The sequence below is a fragment of the Pogoniulus pusillus genome, chromosome 23 (genome assembly GCF_015220805.1).
Source record: "Pogoniulus pusillus isolate bPogPus1 chromosome 23, bPogPus1.pri, whole genome shotgun sequence".
Lineage (NCBI taxonomy): Eukaryota > Metazoa > Chordata > Aves > Piciformes > Lybiidae > Pogoniulus > Pogoniulus pusillus.
Genome location: NC_087286.1, coordinates 369,482 through 390,189, shown reverse-complemented (window position 1 = coordinate 390,189; position 20,708 = coordinate 369,482). Strand labels below are relative to the sequence as shown.

Sequence of the window (20,708 nt, the reverse complement as noted above, 5' to 3'; positions counted from 1 at the left end):
TCTCGTCCAAGCTCACAATTCTGTGAAAAGAGAGCACTGAGAGATAGTCTCCTGTAAACCTGTTCTCCTTGTATCTGATCCTTTCTTCCAGCTAGCTTACCAGACCATATTCTTAGGAACAAAGCTCTGGCTTTAGGATGTCTGGCCTCTAGTCAAGGCCAGTGAGTCTGCAGAGCAACCTCACTTTTGTGCTTCTACTGCTAAACAAAGCAGCTCTAAGCTAAACTCATGGAAAACTCTGACCTCAAGAGACCTTGGATTGGCTGTTTTTTTCTATCAAAACTTGGTTCTCATTCACATCATATACACCAAGCATCCACTTGCTGAAATCTGGTGCTGCATTTCTGTGGGAAGAACGTGCTGCCATACCTTGCTGGGCAGTCTGGCAGTGCAGCCCGGTCCAGGCGCTGGTGCACTCACAGGTGTAGCCGTTGACCCCATCGGTGCAAGTGCCTCCGTTCTGGCACGGGTTGCTGAGGCACTCATCAATGTTCTCGGTGCAGTTGGAGCCTGTCCAGCCGGTGTGGCACAGGCAGAAATACCCCGAGATCAGTGCCTAGGGGCACAAGCACATGCAGGAAGCTTGGTGAGCATGGGTCACCTCAGGGATCCCAGCAGCTGGCAGCATGACTGATATTTACACTCATTTTGGGCAGAGATAGAGTTAAGAAACAGAGCCTCTGGAGGCTAAAGGCCTTGATGGTCACTGGTGAATATCAGAACAAACGTAAAGCCTAATCAGATTACCTAGGTCTTTGCTTTTCCTAGTCAGTTATTTCTTCACTTGGAATGACACTCTAAAAGTAAAAAAATCTGGGTTTATTTAGCCACTCAGAAAACTGGTTGGTGTTGACCATCCCAGAAGCACGTCCATTATATTCTCTAGCCCTTATAAACAGCAAGTCAAGAGAACAGTGATCCAGAAATCCTTCCTCTTGTCTGCTCCCTGGAAAGCCTGCACTGCAGTTGTGTGGGCTAACTTCTGTCCTGTGGGTTGTTAAATGGCAGCAATTTCATTGCCTTCTCTGCAGCTTTCTTAATCTGTGAGTCTCTTTTCCATTTCTTTTGTGCCAATCTTTACCACTTCTTACAACTCTTACTTACTTAAGTCTTACTACTACTTACATGTCTTTTCACATCTCTAACATTTTCATTCCCTATGCTCTCTTGGTTTCCATACATGATTTTCACAGACAAGGCAGAATGTCCATGCTTCCCATCTTCGATGATACACAGTGCATGAGCTATAGTCTCTGTTCCCTTTTGTATTCTCTGTCCATGTCCCCTGTGTCCTGAGCAGGGATTTTCAGTAGGGTGGAAGAGGATTTTGATGTGCATTTAGGGTTCTGAATGCTGCTTTAAAAGGCAAAAAGGTGTTTTCTCATCTGCATTTCCTATGTTTAATCACTATTATATTTCATCTGACCTTATGCTGGCCAAATACAGCCTCCTGTCACTCTGTTTTATCAGTCCCATTACTGCAGTACCTGACTGTGTTGTTCTCTTTATGTAGCAGTTTGCAGCCATGATTGCCTGCAGCTGTGTGTTAGGATATATTTAGGGGAAGATGTCATATCCCAGACACAGACTGACAAAAACGTTTCTAAGTAGTCAGAAAAAAAGTAGGTCAGAACTAGGTACAAAAAGCCCTTTAGCCACCTGAGCGAGGAAAGAATGAATGCAGGTGGAGTGGAAGTGAGGATATCGTCTCCTTTCAGGCAGAAAAGGGGGGGAAATACCGGGAGCTGATCGGTATCAGCTTTTGTCTCTGGTCTACCCTGCTTTTGTTTGCTTGGAGAAACCGGCCCTACCGCTAACCTGCCCTCCTGTTAACCAGCCCTCCAGCTAACCAGTCCTCCCACTAACCTGCCCTACTGCTAACCTGCCGTACTGCTAACCTGCCCTACTGCTAACCTGCCCTCCCGCTAACCAGCCCTACTGCTAACCTGCCCTCCAGCCAACCTGCCCTCCCACTAACCACCCCTACTGCTAACCTGCCTTCCAGCTAACCTGCCCTCCCGCTAACCTGCCCTCCCACTAACCACCCCTACTGCTAACCTGCCTTCCAGCTAACCTGCCCTCCCATTAACCAGCCCTACTGCTAACCTGCCCTCCTGCTAAACTGCCCTCCCGCTAACCTGCCCTCCCGCTAACCAGCCCTACTGCTAACCTGCCCTCCCGCTAACCTGCCCTCCCGCTAACCACCCCTACTGCTAACCTGCCCTCCTGCTAACCTGCCCTCCCGCTAACCAGCCCTCCCGCTAACCTGCCCTCCCGCTAACCAGCCCTACTGCTAACCTGCCCTCCCGCTAACCTGCCCTCCCGCTAACCACCCCTACTGCTAACCTGCCCTCCTGCTAACCTGCCCTCCCGCTAACCAGCCCTCCCGCTAACCTGCCCTCCCGCTAACCACCCCTACTGCTAACCTGCCCTCCCGCTAACCTGCCCTCCCGCTAGCGGCGCAGCTGAGCGCAGCCAGAGGCGCAGGGCGAGCAGTGCCAGGAGCGGAGCTCCCCAGCTCTCCACCGCAGAAGCAGCCTTTACCGCCTGGAATTCAGCCCCTTTGAAATGCAGCCTAAGGAACCTCCCCTCTCTCCCTCTTCTGGGGGAGAAGCGGGGGGTTGGGGTGGGGTGAAGGGCGGTGGAGGGGAGGGAGAGGGAGCGAGGCGGGGAAGAGGGAGTGAGGAAGAGAGTGAGGGGGCGAGAGGGAGTGAGGGGGGGAGAGGGAGCGAAGGGGGAAGGGTGAGAGGGGTGTTTTCCTTTTCTGAGGGAGTGTGTGCACGTTTCGGATCATCTCTCCAAACAAAGGATTTAATAACTTAATTGTTTAACAGTATTTTCCCACCTGACATCCGAACCTGGAATTTTGCCGTGTTGGAAGGAGAGCAGATTGAATTGCAATAAATCAGTGGCTCCATAGTCCCCTTTTGTGTGTTCCCTTCACAAGACCCTTAAGCTGCTAACCTAACGCTACCAAACCTTTGCCATACACCTCTTTTCCTCCCTGCCTCCCAGGCTCACCAGGAGGAGGAGGATATCCACAGGCCGATGTGGATTCTACTGGGACAACAAACGGATCATTTGTGAACATTTGCCCCAGACCATCATCACAAACACCCAGCACCAGCACAGCCCCCAGCTCCGCGGCTCCGACTTTGCTGAGCACAGCACACCTCACAGCTGCAGCCAAAGGCCCCTGGGGGATCTGTGCCGAGAGACTAAGTGGTTGCTATGCATGAGAATGAATCCATTCACCAGTCAGTCCGGTCCAAAGCATTTGGCTACCAGCAGGGGTGCAGCCAGCTCCCGTGGAGCACCATATCCACGTGAACAGCCCCGAGGCTCACAAGACCAGTCTGGGAACACATAACTAACTGGACCGGATACCAGCAGCAGTACTGGCTTCAATGCCATGGGTAATTCCTCCGTGACCCAAGGTGCTAAGTTACTTCCCTCTCCCCCAGGGGACAGCTGCTCATCAGTTCTCCCCAGTGCTGGGGTACCAGCTGCAACCTCTCAGGTTATTAGTGCCAAATTGTCTGCCTCTACCTCCAAGACCAAGAAATGGCTTCTGTGCCCCAAAACTCGCACTGTTTCCCCACGTTGATCTCCCACTTCCCCCGGCCTTGCCTCATGGCCTTGAGAAGCCTGCACTCAGCTGCCAATCTCACCAGTCTGCCCAGTGTTACCTGTTGTCCATCAGCCAGCACTTACCAAGCACTGTCCATTGGCACAAGGGTTTTGCAGCTGGCAGATGTCACTGAGAGGAGAGCACCCATGTGGCCCATATCCACTTCCAGTGTGCCCAGATGGGCAGGAGCAAAACGGCACTGGCCCTTTGGAAATGAGGTAAAACACAGACAGTAAGGCAGGCCTGGTGCAAATGACAACAGTGAGGACAGCAAAGGGCTGTGGCATTTTGGAGCGGAGCCTTTACACGACTAACTTCTCTGACCTTCTGACACCTTCCCTGCTCAGTGTCCAGCCTGCCCATGGACAGACGCCACGTGTCTCTTTGCTATGGCTATCTGAGACTCCAAGGCCATCTTCCTGGGACACAGTGGTGTATTTAAAGAGTATTTGTGGAAAGGAGAGGAATAGTGAAAGCAGCTGAAACAGGAAAACTGCATCAAAGAGAAATGGTGAAGATCTCCACATTTTTATGATGAACTGTGCTCTTTGGTGAAGCCTTTATCTGTTCCTGCCAGAGTGTTCATGGAAAGCCTGCTGGCTCTAGCTAACCTGCCTGTGAGCTCCTTTGAGTCAGGCAGAGGTGACTGTGGAGAAAGGGCTGCAGCCAAAACGTGCTGCTCCCAAATGGATTCAGCCAAACCAAACCCTCCTTCAGATTGACACTGGTGTTACTTACAGTCCTTAAGAGAGCATCCTACCTGGAGCTGAGGTACAATTAGCCAGAGGGTGGCACCCTCCATTATTTATAGAGCAGATGTCAACTCGGGTACACGTATGTCCATCTCCCTCATACCCTGTTCAGAGGTAAATGTCAGTTAGACTGTAACAAGTTATGTTCTGAGAGCAGACAGCAAAACAATCACCGGGAGAGGAAAACACCCACCCATGGTGTAAGATCATCACCTTCTGCAGTTAAAAACACAAGGCTGAGAGAGCTGCTGGAGTAAAGCCCAGCACACTCACTGTGCTTCCTACTTTGCAGGGATGGATTCTGCTTGTCACTGAATTCTACCAAGAGTTTATAGAAAAGGTGTACTAGTGCTAGCCAAATGCAGTGAGGCCATGGAAGCTCAGCTCTCTCAGCCGCCTTGAGCTGCCCTAAGTAGCCACACCCAGCCAGTCCCAACCACCTCCATGCTTCCCACCACACCCTGGAGCTGCCCATCCAGCTCCTCTTGGGCAGCAGCAGGACCACAGCACTGCAGCGTAAATCCACACAGCCAGAGCTGAGTGCTGCTGCACCACACCAACACCCATCTGAGGCCATGCTTCAGCATGGCAAGACCCTTCAGCACTCAGCAGCTGAGAGCCCTCACTCCTGCACTCTGTTACCACATAAGCAGCAGCTGCAAGGCCAGTTGGCAGCACCTCTCCCTGCTAGGATTTCTGGTGCTGCCAGTACACGTTGTGCGGAGTGTTTGGAACCACAAACCGCAGCCAGGAGATGTTAAGTGACATCCACTGCTCACCCTGCAGGGCCTTCTGAGACAGCATACAGGGCCTCACAAGTACCAAGGCTCTTTTTAAGCCCCAAAATACAGCTGATGTATGGCACACGAGGTACTCTCTCAATTAACACATGATTAGTGTAATTACACAGCCCTTGTTTCCTGTAATGACTGTACAAAGGAAGTATTTCACAAAATCATGGCTCTGATACTGAAAAGGGCTTCCTGGTACAACAGGAGTATTCTAGAGTATCATTAGAGACATGCTCTACAAAATGTTCATTGATAGCTGAAGCAGGGTGCCTACACTTGGACTACTGCACCTCCTGCTTCTTCTACCACAGAACACAGAACCATGGAATCTATGTGGTGGGTAGAGCCCTCCAAGCTCACCCAGCCCAAGCCTCCCCCCAGCACTGCAGGCTCAGCACTAAGCCACATCCCTAAGCACAGCTCCGCAGGCTGCTGCAACACCGCCAGGGATGGAGACTGCAGCACTGCCCTGGGCAGCCCGTTCCAATGTTTGGGAACCCTTCCAGGGCAGAAATAACTTCTAACATCCAGCCTGAGCCTCCCCTAGGACAGTTTGAAATCTCAGCCTCTCCTTATAGCCTAGGTGCTCCAGGTCCTTCTCCAGCCTCGTTGCTTGAATGTGTTGAACTTCACCTTGTAAGTCTTTCCACATTGTTATTAACAAGCAAATCCATCTCACCTGGTGGACAGAGCCCACAGTGGAAGGATCCCATTGTGTTGATGCACTGAACCATTGGCGAGCAACCTCCACTATTACTTTTACATTCATCAATGTCTTGGCAACTGTGGCCATCTCCTTGCCAGCCTAGGATGAAGCACAGGAAAGGTGTTTCACTAGAGAAGGCCTGGCCTTGTCATCTTCTTCTCTGAATAGATCTTTTCACAGCACAGAAACATCTGACTTCTGAATCCTGCTTCATTAACACAAGAGAGATTGTCTGCAGCACAGGTGACAAGCACAACAGGGTGGAGACGTGCATGCAGGAATGTTTGATTTGAGCTGTGTTCTGGGTATTCCAGAATCAAGCACACTTTAATCTGAAGAGAAGGCAGTTCTGAGCTACTGCACAGCAAGTAGCAGCTTTGCAGCAAAGCTTTGCCATAGCTCTGGTTCAATAGTTCACATACTCCTGTTCCACCTATCCAGCTCAGGAAAGAGTATCACAGGTTCGATGGCTTGAGGGGAAGAGTGGAGCTTAATACTGCCTTAGGGCAGTGAGCCTAATCATATGAAAGTACTTGAAACCTATTACACGATGGCCATGGAGGTACTTGCGGGCGGGCGTGGGAGTACATCAGCCCCGTTCAGATGCTCAGTTCAGGGTGGGATAAACCACGCCTTAGGCTCTGCTGCCTGCCTGACACAAGCAGCCCACAGGCATTTCTTCTCCGCAGTGCAGAACAAAGCACTTCACAGAGCTCAGCTGGATCCTGTGTCTGTGCTTAACACATACCTGATGCCACGCCCTCCCACCTGAGAGCATGGAGGGATGTGATACCTGTGGGGCAGGGACCACAAGAGTAGGAGCCTGGTGTGTTGTGGCACTCCACGAGTGGAGACTGTGAACACGGAGGGTTAGGGAGGCTGCATTCATCGATGTCAGCACTGCAGGCAGGGCTGTCAGCAGTGGCCATCCAGCCAGGGTCACAGATGCAGTGGTACTTGGGCTGCCAAAGAGAACATCACATCACACACTGAAGACAGAAGAGTCAAGAAAACGGCGGGAGGAGCTGGTTGTATGAAGTGTCTTTTAAGCCACAGCAAGAGCATCCCATGGGCTGCACATTCTGCTCTCTAAGTTGCTTCAGTGGTTTTCTCAGTCTGTTTCTAACTCTGAATCTACCTCTTCAGATTAAGGAAACAACAACAGCATCTTCACTACATTCATAAATGAAATCTGTAATTTACCCCAAAATTGAAGAGCAATTATGAGCTGTACATAGACGTAATTAGAAGTCATCACCTTGCTCTGTAAGCAGGGTAAGCAGATGGGTGGAAGCAACCTGAAATCATCTTGGCTGGCTTTGAAGCAAACTGTTCAGTAACTTGTGCAATGTGCAGCACTCCATTACGTTGCAAGTGTCCCTTCTCTCTCCAGCAAACTTTCTGAATGGCCAGATGTCAGCATTTACCTAGCTGTGCTCCAGGTAAAGCTAATGGCAGCTCTACAGGCCTGTCACAGGAGCAGACACTGTTCAGCCAGCACTGTACCTTTTTGAAAAGCTTTCTCCATGGAAAAACAATCCACAACAAACCAAACTTTAAAACCCAGGCAGAAAACAAGTGATGAGTTGTGAAAACTTTTACCAACTGAGCAAAGAAAAGTCTTCTTCAGCATAGCACCAGGAATGTGTGCAGTGCCTGGAATGGTGCAGAGGTGTAGAGCAGGCTGAGGACCAGAGGCTTGGCAGGGCTGCCTTGAGCAGAAAGAACCAAAGCTGACATGGTCCATACACATCCTTTTGTACCAAACGCCCTGCACCCAGATTCTCCCCCAGAAAGCATGAGCTGCCTGCTCCAGAAGGCCATTCCAGTCTGTGCTAGCACCCAGCCCCTGCAGATGCTTGGAGAGTCAGAGATTGAGCCCAGCTGAGAGTGAGCAGCAGATGAGCAGCAGCCACCCAGCCACTGACAGCAGAGATCCGCAGGTGTGCCTTCTCCCGTGGATTCATGGAACGGGTTGGGTTGGAAGGGACCTTGAAGCTCATCCAGTTCCAACCCCCTGCCACAAGCAGTCACACCCCCCACTAAACCAGGCAGCTCAAGGCCTCATTTAAGAAAAACAAGATTGATGGTGCTTGTCCATGTTAATGGTGTAAGTAATAAAGTACTCCAGCAAGTGATGCACAGCAAGAATGTTACCCTTCAAAGAAGACAGTGACTTAGAACATTTCCAAGCTTTCCATGGATGTAGCAGTAAATATGATACTGTGGCAAGCACCTTTAACAAGGCTTTTTCAGTTCAGAGCTCAGGCTGTGCTGTGCAGAGGCATTTCCTCATGGCTGGCAGCAGCAGGGAGTGCCACAGTTCTGTGATGCTCAGCAGCATTTGATGCTTTTTGTTGCTGTGCTGTATGATGATACTCAGACACTGCTGCTCACCTGGTTGGGCTGCTCCCTGTCTGCATCTATGCAGATGCCATGCTCACAGGGTGCCCTGGATCCGCCCTGGCAGTCATCAAACTTGGAGGCACAGTGAGGCCCGTAGGTTTCTGGAGTACAGAGGCATCTAGCAGTGGAAGCAGAGAGAAAAATCGAGAAGTTGTCTTTGTAGAGGTGCTCAAACCACAGTGCCACAGCAAGGGATCACTCCCCACTGCTGGGCAGTGTGCCTGAGAAGCCCTAGCCATGGCTGTACTGACAGTCTCAACAGCCATGCACAGAAGCAAGGCTCTCCTCAGCAGGGCCTCAAGAACCCTGTGGGACTTGTGCATATCCATGACTGTGGGAGAATCCATAGCCTCCTGCTTAAACACAAGTGTGCATCTAGAAAAAGGACAGAAATATCTGATGTGAGACTTCAGCAGAGTCTGGAAACCCACACCTGCCACCCCACCCACCTTGGGTCAGAGAGCACCCAAGCCTTGGCTTTCAGTTTATGATCCTCACAGGATGTCAAATGACTAAACCTTGTCTCAGCCCTGTGTGACCCTGCCCTGTGGTACACAGAAATGCCCTGCCTGGCCTGGCGTGGGTGGCAGATACCTCCAGACCCACACAGCAGCCCAGCTCTCAGGTGGCTGTGGAGGCAGGAGGAGTGTCATAGGATGGGAAGAGGAAAGCAGAGGACTGAAGGGAGGCATTCTACAGAGAGGATCTGGCCTGCAGGCTGCCAGCTGTGTTGTGCTGCTATTTGTAGGGCACATCTTAGTCACAGCACTGTGCAGCCTTGGTGGAACTGAAATGGGGAACTTGTAAGCCTTTGGGTAATCTTCTCTGTTCTCTGACCCTTTATTGCCACAGTCAAGGGCCAAGTCTGCAACAGCACTCAGAGGGACCTCACCCTGCAGAGAGCCTCCTGTCCATTCCCTGGCTCTGCACTCACACGAGAGGAAGAGGCTCACTTGGGTGCAGGTTGTGTGCTGTTGTGTGCCGTGATGCCTGCTGGTGCCTGCTGTGCACAGGCACAGGTGCATCCCCCTGTGAAATGCTTTTCTGAAAGCATTTACCTGCACAATCTCAACTGGGTTTTGGTGCAGCAGATCACAGAACCACAGAGCATTAGGGGTTGGAAGGGACCTGCAGAGGTCACCCAGTCCAACTGCTCTGCCAGAGCAGAGTCACCCAGGGCAGGGCACACTGGAACGCATCCGGGGGGGGGGGGGGTCGGAAAGGCTCCAGAGCAGGAGACTCCACAGCCTCTTTGGGCAGCCTGCTCCAGGCTCCAGCACCCTCACACTGACAAAGTTTCCCCTCCTGTCCCTTTGGCACCTCCTCTGCTCCAGCTTGCCCCCAGTGGCCCTTGTGCTGCCCTTGGACACCCCTGAGCAGAGCCTGGCTGCATCCTCCCAACACTGCCCTGCACATCTTTAGCTCAGAACTGAAGGCAGCCCTCAGGCTCCTCTGCTCCCTCAGCCTGGCCTCGCAGGAGATGTTCACTGCCTGAAGCAGCTTGGGAGCTCTGGGTTGGACTCTCTCAAGCAGTTCCCTGAGGTCTTTTTTGAGCAGAGTGGCCCAGAACTGGACACAAGATTCCAGATGTGCCCCCCCCAAGGCACAGTACAGAGGCAGGAGAACCTCTCTGACCTACTCACCACAGCTGCTCCAAACCACCCCAGGCTGCCTTTGGCCTTCTCAGCCACAAGGGCACATTGCTGGCTCATGAGCACCTTTCTGTCCACCAGGACCCCCAGGTTCCTCTCCTCTGCACTGCTCTCCAGTGCCTCAGTCCCTAACCCCCACTGGTCCTTGGGGTTGTTCTTCCCCAGTTGCAGACTCTACCCTTGTCCTTGCTGGAGTTCAATCCATTTCTTCCTGCCCAGCTCTGCAGCCTGGCCAGGTTTGGCTGAAATGCAGCACAGCCTGAGGGCTGTCACCACTGCTCCTAGTTTGGTATCACCAGCAAACCTGCTGGCAGTGCCCTCTGTGCCCTCAGCCAGGTCATTGATGAATGAGCTGGTCCCAGTACTGACCCCTGAGGGACTCCATTAGACACAGCCTCCAACTGGACTCCATCCCATGGACCACAACTCTCTGGCTTCTTCCCTTCAGCCAGTCCCCATCTACCTCACTCCCTCATCATCCAGACCACACTGCCTCAGCTTAGCCAGGAGGGTGCTCTGGCAGGCAGTGCCAGATGCTTTACTGAGGTCAAGACGAAGCACATCCTGTGCTCCTTGGCACAGTTACCTGCTGCTGTCTGTGTCAGGCTGTTCATGCCCAGTGGCACAGCAGGCTGATATGCCAGCTGCAGCTAACTGCTGTGCTCATGGCAAGCAAGTTGGGTGAACCTGGGCTTTAAAACCCCACAGCTGCACACTGCAGCACTGCAAGCCAGCACAGCCAGTGCTGTGAGAGAGGGCAGGCAGCCCAACACCATCTCACTGCTGCAGCAGCTCCCCCAGGACAAGCAGAGGCAGCAGGTGAGTGAACCAGATCACCTCTGTCTGGTCAAAGTACAGGGAAGGACCTCTCACTCGGCTCCAAAGGACAAAGCAGGGCAATCTGTCTCCAAAGGAGGGGGACAACAGGCACTGTACTCTGCCTAGCCTGGCAAAGATTAATCTGCTACCTATCTGAAGCTGATCAGAGCACAGCTTTGGGTCATAGTCCAAGGAGCTTCAGCCAAGTTGTGATGTCCGCTGCTTGGCACTGCCCTGGTTCTCTGCCATCTCTGACAGCATGTTGTGATGAGCCTGTTCTGGTTCTGACAAGAAACTGTGGTAGGCCTGGGGACTCTTACACAGCCTTTCATCCAAGGGACTCAACGTCCCATTACAGTTCTGATTCCATAAGGCGTTCCCTGGTTTCCTGCTCTTTTCCCTCAATTCTGAATTATAGCTTGAAGCAGGCAGGTAAAGAACCTGATCAGGGAGTGAAGTCTGCACAGCACTCTGTGGCATGGTGCCCAATCCAGCACTGCCCTTCACTCCCTGCTGGAGGGTTGCTGACTCCCAGAAAGTGTAGCAGCAGTGCTGGAAGGAGGCACACAGGCATTGCCTGACAGTGGGGTTGGCAGCAGGGGAGCATATGGAGTGAGGAGGTAGGCTGAGGAGTGTCCTGCCACAGCCACAGTGCTTGCAGGAAAGGCAGGGGCTGGGCCCCTCCCACGGCAAGTCAGGCACTCTCCTCTGGGACATCTCTGAACAAGCGAAGGCAGACTGCTCTGGCTGTCGCTTGACAAACGTCTGTGTTGGGGACAGCTGCAGGCAGGCTAGAAACAGCCTTCAAAATCAAAGCAAGGCTGACAGGCAACACCAGGTACCCAGGACACCTCAGCAGGTGCAGTGCTAAGGCCGATGTGTGAGGAGCACTGCAGAGGAGTTCCCCTGTGTGAGCTTCTCGCAGGAGCTGACACAGCACTGCAAGCCAGCTTTAGGCCAAGCAAGCATTTGTGGGGGCTGAGATTTTCCTGCTGAAGCAGAAGGCCGTGGCTCTATCTGGCATCTGCAGTTACTTATTCACCAGAGTATGTGGCAGTTTGGAGCATCAGACACAAGACGTTCAGCCTGGCTTGGGCTGTAACCAAGAGGAGCTGGGCAGAGCCAGGCAGGACATGCTCCAGAGATCTCATGCCCACGGGGCCCATGCAGGCAGCCCAGCTCTGCAGCTGCAGAGGGCATTGCCTGTCCCTGCCTGCTTGGCAGCACTACACAGTGCTCGCTCCGCTGCAGCCCCAGCTCCATCTGCACAGCTGCAGGGGTGAGGGCACTTCTCCCGGCCTCTGGCTGTGCTGGGAACACCAGTGAGCAAAGGTGCCCACACACTCGGGAGGGTGCCAGCAGCTCAGAGTCTTGCTGGGCCAATGCTGTTCGCCTCCTTCATCTCCTCGCTCCTTTCAGTCTCAAGGGGTAGGGGATACTGGAGGGAGGATAAGGTGGCTGTGCCAGGTGGGCAGGCTGGGCAGCACTGGTTTGGGAGCAGCATGCCACACCTCACTGCCCCGTGGAGAGCCCAGGGTGCCGTCAAAGCAGACACAACAGAGGGCTGGGTCCCTGCACCCAGCCCCTAGTTGGTAGCCTCCTTCCTCAGCATGGCTGTGTGATAAATCTGCTCCTGCTGCTCTCCTGGCAGAGCAGGAATGGCTTCAGAGGGCCTCTCGTGCCTGCAGTGGGCTCTGCCAACCGTGTGTGAAGGATCTGATGATATCTCAGGCTGAAAGGGACCAGGCCGACTGGCAGGAGGTGTGGCAGCGGCAGGGGCAGCAGCAGGGGCAGGGGCAGCAGCAGTGGCAGGGGCAGCAGCAGTGGCAGGGGCAGGGGCAGGGGCAGTGGCAGGGGCAGCGGCAGGGGCAGCGGCAGGGGCAGGGGCAGCAGCAGGGGCAGGGGCAGCGGCAGGGGCAGTGGCAGGGGCAGTGGCAGTGGCAGGGGCAGCAGCAGGGGAAGGGGCAGGGGCAGCGGCAGGGGCAGGGGCAGTGGCAGGGGCAGCGGCAGGGGCAGCGGCAGGGTGCTCCACAGCCTTCTGGGCTCCAGCTCTGAAAGTTACCTGTAGCTGCCCAGGGTATTCTCACAAGTGGCTCCGTTCTGGCAGCCCAGGCCCGTTCCAGCATCAATCTGGCATTCATTAACGTCCTCTGAGCACAGGAGGCCCTGCCATGAAATGGAGAATGAGGTTGTTTCCCAAATAGCCGAGAAACGAAGCGAAGCAGGCAGGCAGCGCCTAGTGCAGTCTCCAGGGGCACACGAACAGGGGGCGGCTGCCAGCACCGCTTCCCCTAACGGCAAAGCCCTCTCAGCTGTGATTCAGTGACCCGACCCTGGCTGTCAGGCAGACAGGGGCTAAAACACTTGGGGTGTTTGTAGACAGCACATGGACAGCACAGTGCTGTCACCCTCCACTCCCCAGCTTGCCAGCAAAAGGCTCAGAAAACTGCCTGCAACCCCCTGCTGCCGGGACGGGGAGCTTCACACAGGCCGAAGGCACAGCAGCTCTGACCCGGAGCTCACCTGCACCACTCCGCAGTTAGGAGCCCTTGGGAAGAAGACAGAAGTTTCCCACCCGTGGTGCATGCCAGAGCACGATTAAAGCCTTTGCTGGTAAAGCCTTTGGATTAGAAAACCTGGGAACCCTTCCGCTTGGCTTGTCTCATATGTGTGAGCTTGAAGAAATGTCCTTCTCTTCCTCCGCTCTCTCTCCAGCCCTGTGTGAGTGCTGCAGCAAGGCCTGCAGCCAGCTCACTGCTCACAGACTGATGTGGGAGCTGGCGTGGGAGCTGCCAGGAACCGCAGCCTGCATGGCCATCACCCAGGTGCAGCGGTGCAGGGGCTGGCCCGGGCTGGCCTTCAGTTTCTTGGGGATATGTTGCTGTTGGGAAGCAGAGGAGCTGCCCTTCAACCAGGCAAGGGGGTATCCTGCAGCTCTGCTGCTCGGTATGTCCTGAGCAATCTTAGAGGGCTATGTTTCCTCAGAGCTACAGCAAGCCAGGTGTACCTTACAGCACAGACAGCTGCTCCCTGCTCAAGGGAGCAGGCTCACCTGCCAGTTGCTGGGGCAGAGGCAGAAGAAACCATCCAGCAAGTTGACACAGGTTCCTGAGTTTTGACAGGGGCTGCTGCTGCAGGCTTTCCCCTGGACAACCTGAAAAGCAAGCAGGGAGCAGGGCGTGAGGCTGCTGCTTGTCTGCTCTTCCACTTGTTTTCACACTTGGCTTTCAATTGTTGTTTAAAAAAATTCATCCTCTCCTGGGTTCTCTCCCCTCCTTTGCTTCCCCCACCCCCTTTTTCTTCCCCCAGTAAGGTAGATTATGAAGGCTCTGAGCTGCTCGACTGTCCAAAGCAGTGCCTCTGTGGCTGGTCTTAAGCTGGCTGCAGGCACTGGGACCAGAACAGCCCTGTGAGGAGCACAGACAGGGCTGTGAGGTTAGATGGAGGTTATCTTGTCTTCTTGGTCCTATGGGTGACATATCTGACAACTGCTTCTGCTGGCAGCTACAGCTTGTACAAGCTCAGTGACAGTCAAAAAGTAGCCATTTCCAGTACAGGGTAAAATCCAGCCTGCACCAGAGTTCAGGTCCCCTCGGTACCTAGCTGCTGTTCTGGACTCCACAGCTGCCTTTCAGGAAAGCATGCTCCTGCACAGCTCAGGGGAGTGAGGGAGGCATTTTGCATCTCCTTCAAAACTCTTGGCACTTTTCTACCTCCTGTTACCAAAAAAGTTTCCCCTGACTAATGCATGAGAACAAAGAAATCATTTAGCTGTTTAACCACTGTAACCTCACTTTACTTACTTGGGGCTGGGGGGTTATTTTTTGATCTCTAATTTGCTCCCCACTTACTCACTTGATCTAAGCTTTGAAGTTTGATGTCAAGGTTGATGACCTGCAAAGAGAAATGGAAATGACATGGTGCTGGGTACCAGTGACCACAGAGGTACGTGCTGGGTGCTGGTAAGCTAACACAATGCTTTCTTTTCAGCAAAGAGCTGGAATGTGGCTCCAGCTGATGATCGGGTTAAAAGCAGGCCTGGTTCATTGGGATGTTGGTGTTTTAGGCTGTTCAGAAAATGGCAGCTTAAATATGCCCCAGTCTGGCTCCAAGAAGCAAGGCTCAGTCATGTGAAGATGTATTCAGGTCTGAGCATGTGAATATTCAGAGGCTGGAGGTCTGGGACAATACGCCAAGGGCCGGGACAAGGTTCCCCACATTCAGTGGGATCTAAGCACCCAGCATGCTGAAAGTGATTCAGGGAATATGACGGATTTGTGTTAGCACAGTTTCCCTAACAGGGCATCTCCTGGGCTAGGAGATATTTTCCCATAAGGACCTCATGGCAACACCGAAACAAGAGATTGAATCGAGACAGGCAACGGTTCCAAATGCTTCTGCTGGAGGAAAGTGCTCAGCAGCAGGCAAGAGGCAGAGCTGCTGCACAGGCCTCTTTTCTGAGTTCACCTATGGAATGGGGTGTCTGTGTCACAACTGTAAGAACATTTAGGGTCCATTTCCTGAATTCAGTGGGCTTCCACTCCCATAAATACCAGAGGATACAGTCCCTAGAGATGCTGGCAGTGAAGAAAAGCAACATCCTGTTATCTGGACACTGTGGGAGCTACAGGAGCATTTCCATTGCCTCCAGAGGCACTGCACATTTCAGTGCTAAACACACTCCATGGGAGAGGTGAAATCGCCCTAGCTTCATGGGGTCCAGAAACACTGACATGAACCAGCTGCCAATGGGCATCCGGGGAACAGAAAACCAGGAACGGATGAGGGCAACAGGAGGGTATGTCTCACCTTGGAGGTCAGCAGAGCAAGCTGCTGGGACATGTTCTGAGAGGCACCACTGGCTTTTTGAAGTTCTTGAATCTCTGCACCATTTGCTCTCACCTGCATTTAAATAGCAGAGGTGACGGGAACCAAGTCAGGCTGCTTCGGAAGCTTACAAACACAAACAAGCTTCGCTCTTTCGACAGCTTAAGGAAGCTTTGGCCTTGCCTAACTTTCTCTAACTAAGCCTGCATAGATGCAGAGAGCTGTGTAACACACACAGCTGCAGCTGTCAGTGCAGAGGGCTTGTGACACACACAGCTGCAGCTGTCAGTGCAGAGGGCTTGTGACACACACAGCTGCAGCTGCAAATGAAGAGAGCTGTGTAACACACACAGCTGCAGCTGTCAGTGCAGAGCTGTGTAACACACAAAGCTGCAGCTGTCAGTGCAGAGCTGTGTAACACACACAACTGCAGCTGCAAATGCAGAGCTGTGTAACACACACAGCTGCAGCTGTCAGTGCAGAGCTGTGTAACACACACAGCTGCAGCTGCAAATGCAGAGCTGTGTAACACACAAAGCTGCAGCTGTCAGTGCAGAGCTGTGTAACACACACAGCTGCAGCTGCAAATGCAGAGCTGTGTAACACACACAGCTGCAGCTGTCAGTGCAGAGCTGTGTAAAACACACAGCTGCAGCTGCAAATGCAGAGCTGTGTAACACACACAGCTGCAGCTGTCAGTGCGGAGCTGTGTAACACACACAGCTGCAGCTGCAAATGAAGAGAGCTGTGTAACACACAGCTGCAGCTGTCAGTGCAGAGCTGTGTAACACGCAGAGCTGCAGCTGTCAGTGCAGAGCTGTGTAACACACAGCTGCAGCTGTCAGTGCAGAGCTGTGTAACACACACAGCTGCAGCTGTCAGTGCAGAGCTGTGTAACACACATAGCTGCAGCTGTCAGTGCAGAGCTGTGTAGCACACACAGCTGCAGCTGTCAGTGCAGAGCTGTGTAACACACACAGCTGCAGCTGCAAATGAAGAGAGCTGTGTAAAACACACAGCTGCAGCTGTCAGTGCAGAGCTGTGTAACACACAGCTGCAGCTGTCAGTGCAGAGCTGTGTAACACACACAGCTGCAGCTGCAAATGCAGAGCTGTGTAACACACAGCTGCAGCTGCAAATGCAGAGCTGTGTAACACACAGCTGCAGCTGTCAGTGCAGAGCTGTGTAACACACACAGCTGCAGCTGCAAATGCAGAGCTGTGTAACACACACAGCTGCAGCTGTCAGTGCAGAGCTGTGTAACACACAGCTGCAGCTGTCAGTGCAGAGCTGTGTAACACACACAGCTGCAGCTATCAGTGCAGAGCTGTGTAACACACACAGCTGCAGCTGTCAGTGCGGAGCTGTGTAACACACACAGCTGCAGCTGCAAATGAAGAGAGCTGTGTAACACACAGCTGCAGCTGTCAGTGCAGAGCTGTGTAACACACACAGCTGCAGCTGTCAGTGCAGAGCTGTGTAACACACACAGCTGCAGCTGCAAATGAAGAGAGCTGTGTAACACACAGAGCTGCAGCTGTCAGTGCAGAGGGCTTGTGACACACACAGCTGCAGCTGCAAATGAAGAGAGCTGTGTAACACACAGAGCTGCAGCTGTCAGTGCAGAGGGCTTGTGACACACACAGCTGCAGCTGCAAATGAAGAGAGCTGTGTAACACACAGCTGCAGCTGTCAGTGCAGAGCTGTGTAACACACACAGCTGCAGCTGCAAATGAAGAGAGCTGTGTAACACACACAGCTGCAGCTGTCAGTGCAGAGCTGTGTAACACACACAGCTGCAGCTATCAGTGCAGAGCTGTGTAACACACAGAGCTGCAGCTGTCAGTGCAGAGGGCTTGTGTAACACACAGCTGCAGCTGTCAGTGCAGAGCTGTGTAACACACACAGCTGCAGCTGCAAATGCAGAGCTGTGTAACACACACAGCTGCAGCTGTCAGTGCAGAGCTGTGTAACACACAGCTGCAGCTGTCAGTGCAGAGCTGTGTAACACACAGAGCTGCAGCTGTCAGTGCAGAGCTGTGTAACACACAGAGCTGCAGCTGTCAGTGCAGAGCTGTGTAACACACAGAGCTGCAGCTGTCAGTGCAGAGCTGTGTAACACACACAGCTGCAGCTATCAGTGCAGAGCTGTGTAACACACACAGCTGCAGCTGTCAGTGCAGAGGGCTTGTGTAACACACAGCTGCAGCTGTCAGTGCAGAGCTGTGTAACACACACAGCTGCAGCTGCAAATGAAGAGAGCTGTGTAACACACACAGCTGCAGCTGCAAATGCAGAGCTGTGTAACACACACAGCTGCAGCTGTCAGTGCAGAGCTGTGTAAAACACAGCTGCAGCTGCAAATGCAGAGCTGTGTAACACACACAGCTGCAGCTGCAAATGAAGAGAGCTGTGTAACACACACAGCTGCAGCTGTCAGTGCAGAGCTGTGTAACACACACAGCTGCAGCTGTCAGTTCAGAGCTGTGTAACACACACAGCTGCAGCTGTCAGTGCAGAGGGCTTGTGACACACACAGCTGCAGCTGCAAATGCAGAGCTGTGTAACACACACAGCTGCAGCTGCAAATGCAGAGCTGTGTAACACACACAGCTGCAGCTGTCAGTGCAGAGCTGCGTAACACACACAGCTGCAAATGCAGAGCTGTGTAGCACACACAGCTGCAGCTGTCAGTGCAGAGCTGTGTAGCACACACAGCCGCAATAACATAATTCTATTACTTTACAAGTCTGCAGCAGTTCACTTTGCTATCAGAGTGCTGACATGAATAATCTGAAATAACAACCATGCAAAGCACATCAAATAGTAGCTAAGGTAAATTCTGAAGACAGTTAAAATAGTCATGTGCAAAACTGAAAATGAAAACTATGAAAGAAATTCCAATACCTGACTAAAAAGTTCTGCAAGGTCTTCTTCATTAATTTTGATTTTCCCCAGTGGTCCAGTTCTGAACTCAATATTTTTGCTGGAGCCAGTGTGGAACACTAAGTTCCCCTGCTCTGAGGACAGTCGAGGCCTGTTGAATGTTGGAAGAACCAAAGAGATCTTTCAGTGCCATGTATCTGCCAAGGAGTATGCAACAAAGAGCTGCAAGGAAGCCCTCCTGCTCCTGTTGCTGCTGCTTAGAAGCCACTAGGGGAAGAAATGCATTTGCAAGCCATGGTACTCACTGCTCTTCAGAGATGCTTCTTCTCTGCCTCTTCTCTCCATCGTGGTTTGAGTCACAGCTCAATCCAGTCAGCAGCAACAACAACACAGCTAAAAGCCTAGAAGCAACCCAAAGCATTGCTCTCCTCCAGCTGTCCTGTGTGTCCTGTGCAGCCTCCCGTGCCGAACTGTGCTGCTGTGAGCCCAGCTGCCCTTTGCTCTCTCACGGCTCTTTGTTCACAAGGTGCCCATTCTGCTGTCTTGTCTTGCAAGAGTGAACTTTATCTCATCACAGAAGGGTTTAGGCTGGAAGGGACCTTGACGATCATCAAGTTCCAATCCAAATGCCATGAACAGGAATGACTTCCACTAGCCTGGGCTGCTGAAGGCCTCATCCAGCCTGGCCTTGAACATGTCCAGAGAGGGGATATCCACAACCTTCCTGGGCAACCTGTTACAGTGTCTCCCCATCCTCACTGGAAAGAATTTCTTCCTAATATCTAAGTCTCCCCTCTGCCAGTTTCAAACTATTACTCCTCATCCTATCACCACACTTCCTGATTAAAAAGTTCTCCCCATCTTCCCTGTGCCCACTTTAAGCATTGGAAGGCTGCTATAAAGTCTTCCAGAGCCTTCTCTTCTCCAGGCTGAGCAGCCCCAGCTGTGTCATAGGGGAAGTGCTGCAGTCCCCAACCATCTCAGAGACCTTCGCCAAAGCTCGACAGTGCAAACCCTACAGGTATTGAATGCCTTCTCCTTTTTTTGTCTTCTACTTTCAGGGGCCTTGGAAGGTCACTGGTTGAAATCTGCTGCATTTCATCAAGGTCTTTGGCTCTCATCCAGCTGAGCACTGCTGTGACTTGGCCCCCTTGTGAGCTGCAGCTGGCTGCTGCAGGAAGGATTGCTCCCCCCACAGCCAGCACCACACGGCTGAAAGAAATACTCCTTGGCAGCACTGAAGGACACGGATTGCTACCACCACACTCCCCCAAAACCCAAGCCCCACACAGAAAACCTGCAGTGGCTGTATTGAAAGAGAAGCTTCCAGCCAGTGAGCCCTTGGGCAGATGCCACAAAGCAGTGAGCAGCACCAAAGAGCATCCTCTGGATCACAACAGCAAAACACAGTTTTAATCGAATGTGGTTGCTCTGACTCAAGAATGAGTCAGTCCCCAGAGGCTGGGGAGATGTTCACAGCACACAGCCAGGCTCCCTAGTTCAGGGCCAGCCATACAACATGCAGGAGACCAAGGGCAAGTTAGCTTGAAAAGGCAAATGAATATCTCCTGGGGGACACAGCTGGAATCTTGGCCCTTCCAGCAGTACCTTGCAGCCTTCTCAGAAGAAGTGTCCTACCCAGACGCTTGCTGGTACTTGTCAGTGAGGCCTAGGCTGGTCCTGCTGAAAGCCATGACAGAGCTCACCTCCCTTCTCCCCTTCACTGTTGTCACAGCCTTCATATTGCCCTTGCACCAGACCTTCCTGTGCTTTTCTTTCCATCCTTAGAGGAGCTCTGTGTATGTCTTCCTTCCTCATGCTAGGAGCTACCAGAACCTCCAGACCCACCACCCATTCAGGTCCTCACATTCCACACTCTGCTGAGAGTAGGCAGGAGCAACAGCTGTAGCTGCCCTTGCTCCAAGGTGATAGCACCCATCTTTCAGCCTCAGACCTCCCTGGAGGCCACACGACTCCTGCCCTTCCTAACCCTGCCCAGCTTCCTTTCTGCCTCCGTTTGCACTGGCCACCTGTGGAGGACCCACAGACCTGCAGGACATGCCCTGGAGCCTGGAGATTGAGGGAACTCTGCAGCTTTCATGACAGAAAGATTAAGAGGTCAAAACACCCTGGGAAGAAAGTGGATGTGCCAAACTACACAAAGGTCATCTCAAAGAGGGACAGAGTGTGGAGCCAGGAGAGCTGATGTGTGTGGTGTTGCCACAGAGACTTGATCCT

The 20,708-nt window shown here is 52.8% G+C and overlaps 1 protein-coding gene across 1 annotated transcript in view; it reads right to left on the bottom strand.

Moving 5' to 3' along the window:
* Positions 1-20,164, bottom strand: part of CUBN (cubilin) — a 176,702-nt gene extending 156,538 nt beyond the window's left edge. Inside the window, 13 exon segments of the mRNA XM_064162269.1 lie at positions 370-556; positions 3,715-3,836; positions 4,392-4,487; positions 5,854-5,979; positions 6,674-6,842; positions 8,278-8,404; positions 12,820-12,923; positions 13,810-13,911; positions 14,613-14,651; positions 15,567-15,659; positions 18,492-18,621; positions 18,776-18,832; positions 20,109-20,164. Of these exon segments, the coding sequence (XP_064018339.1) occupies positions 370-556; positions 3,715-3,836; positions 4,392-4,487; positions 5,854-5,979; positions 6,674-6,842; positions 8,278-8,404; positions 12,820-12,923; positions 13,810-13,911; positions 14,613-14,651; positions 15,567-15,659; positions 18,492-18,621; positions 18,776-18,832; positions 20,109-20,164 (1,408 nt within the window).
* Positions 20,165-20,708: the final 544 nt, after the last annotated feature.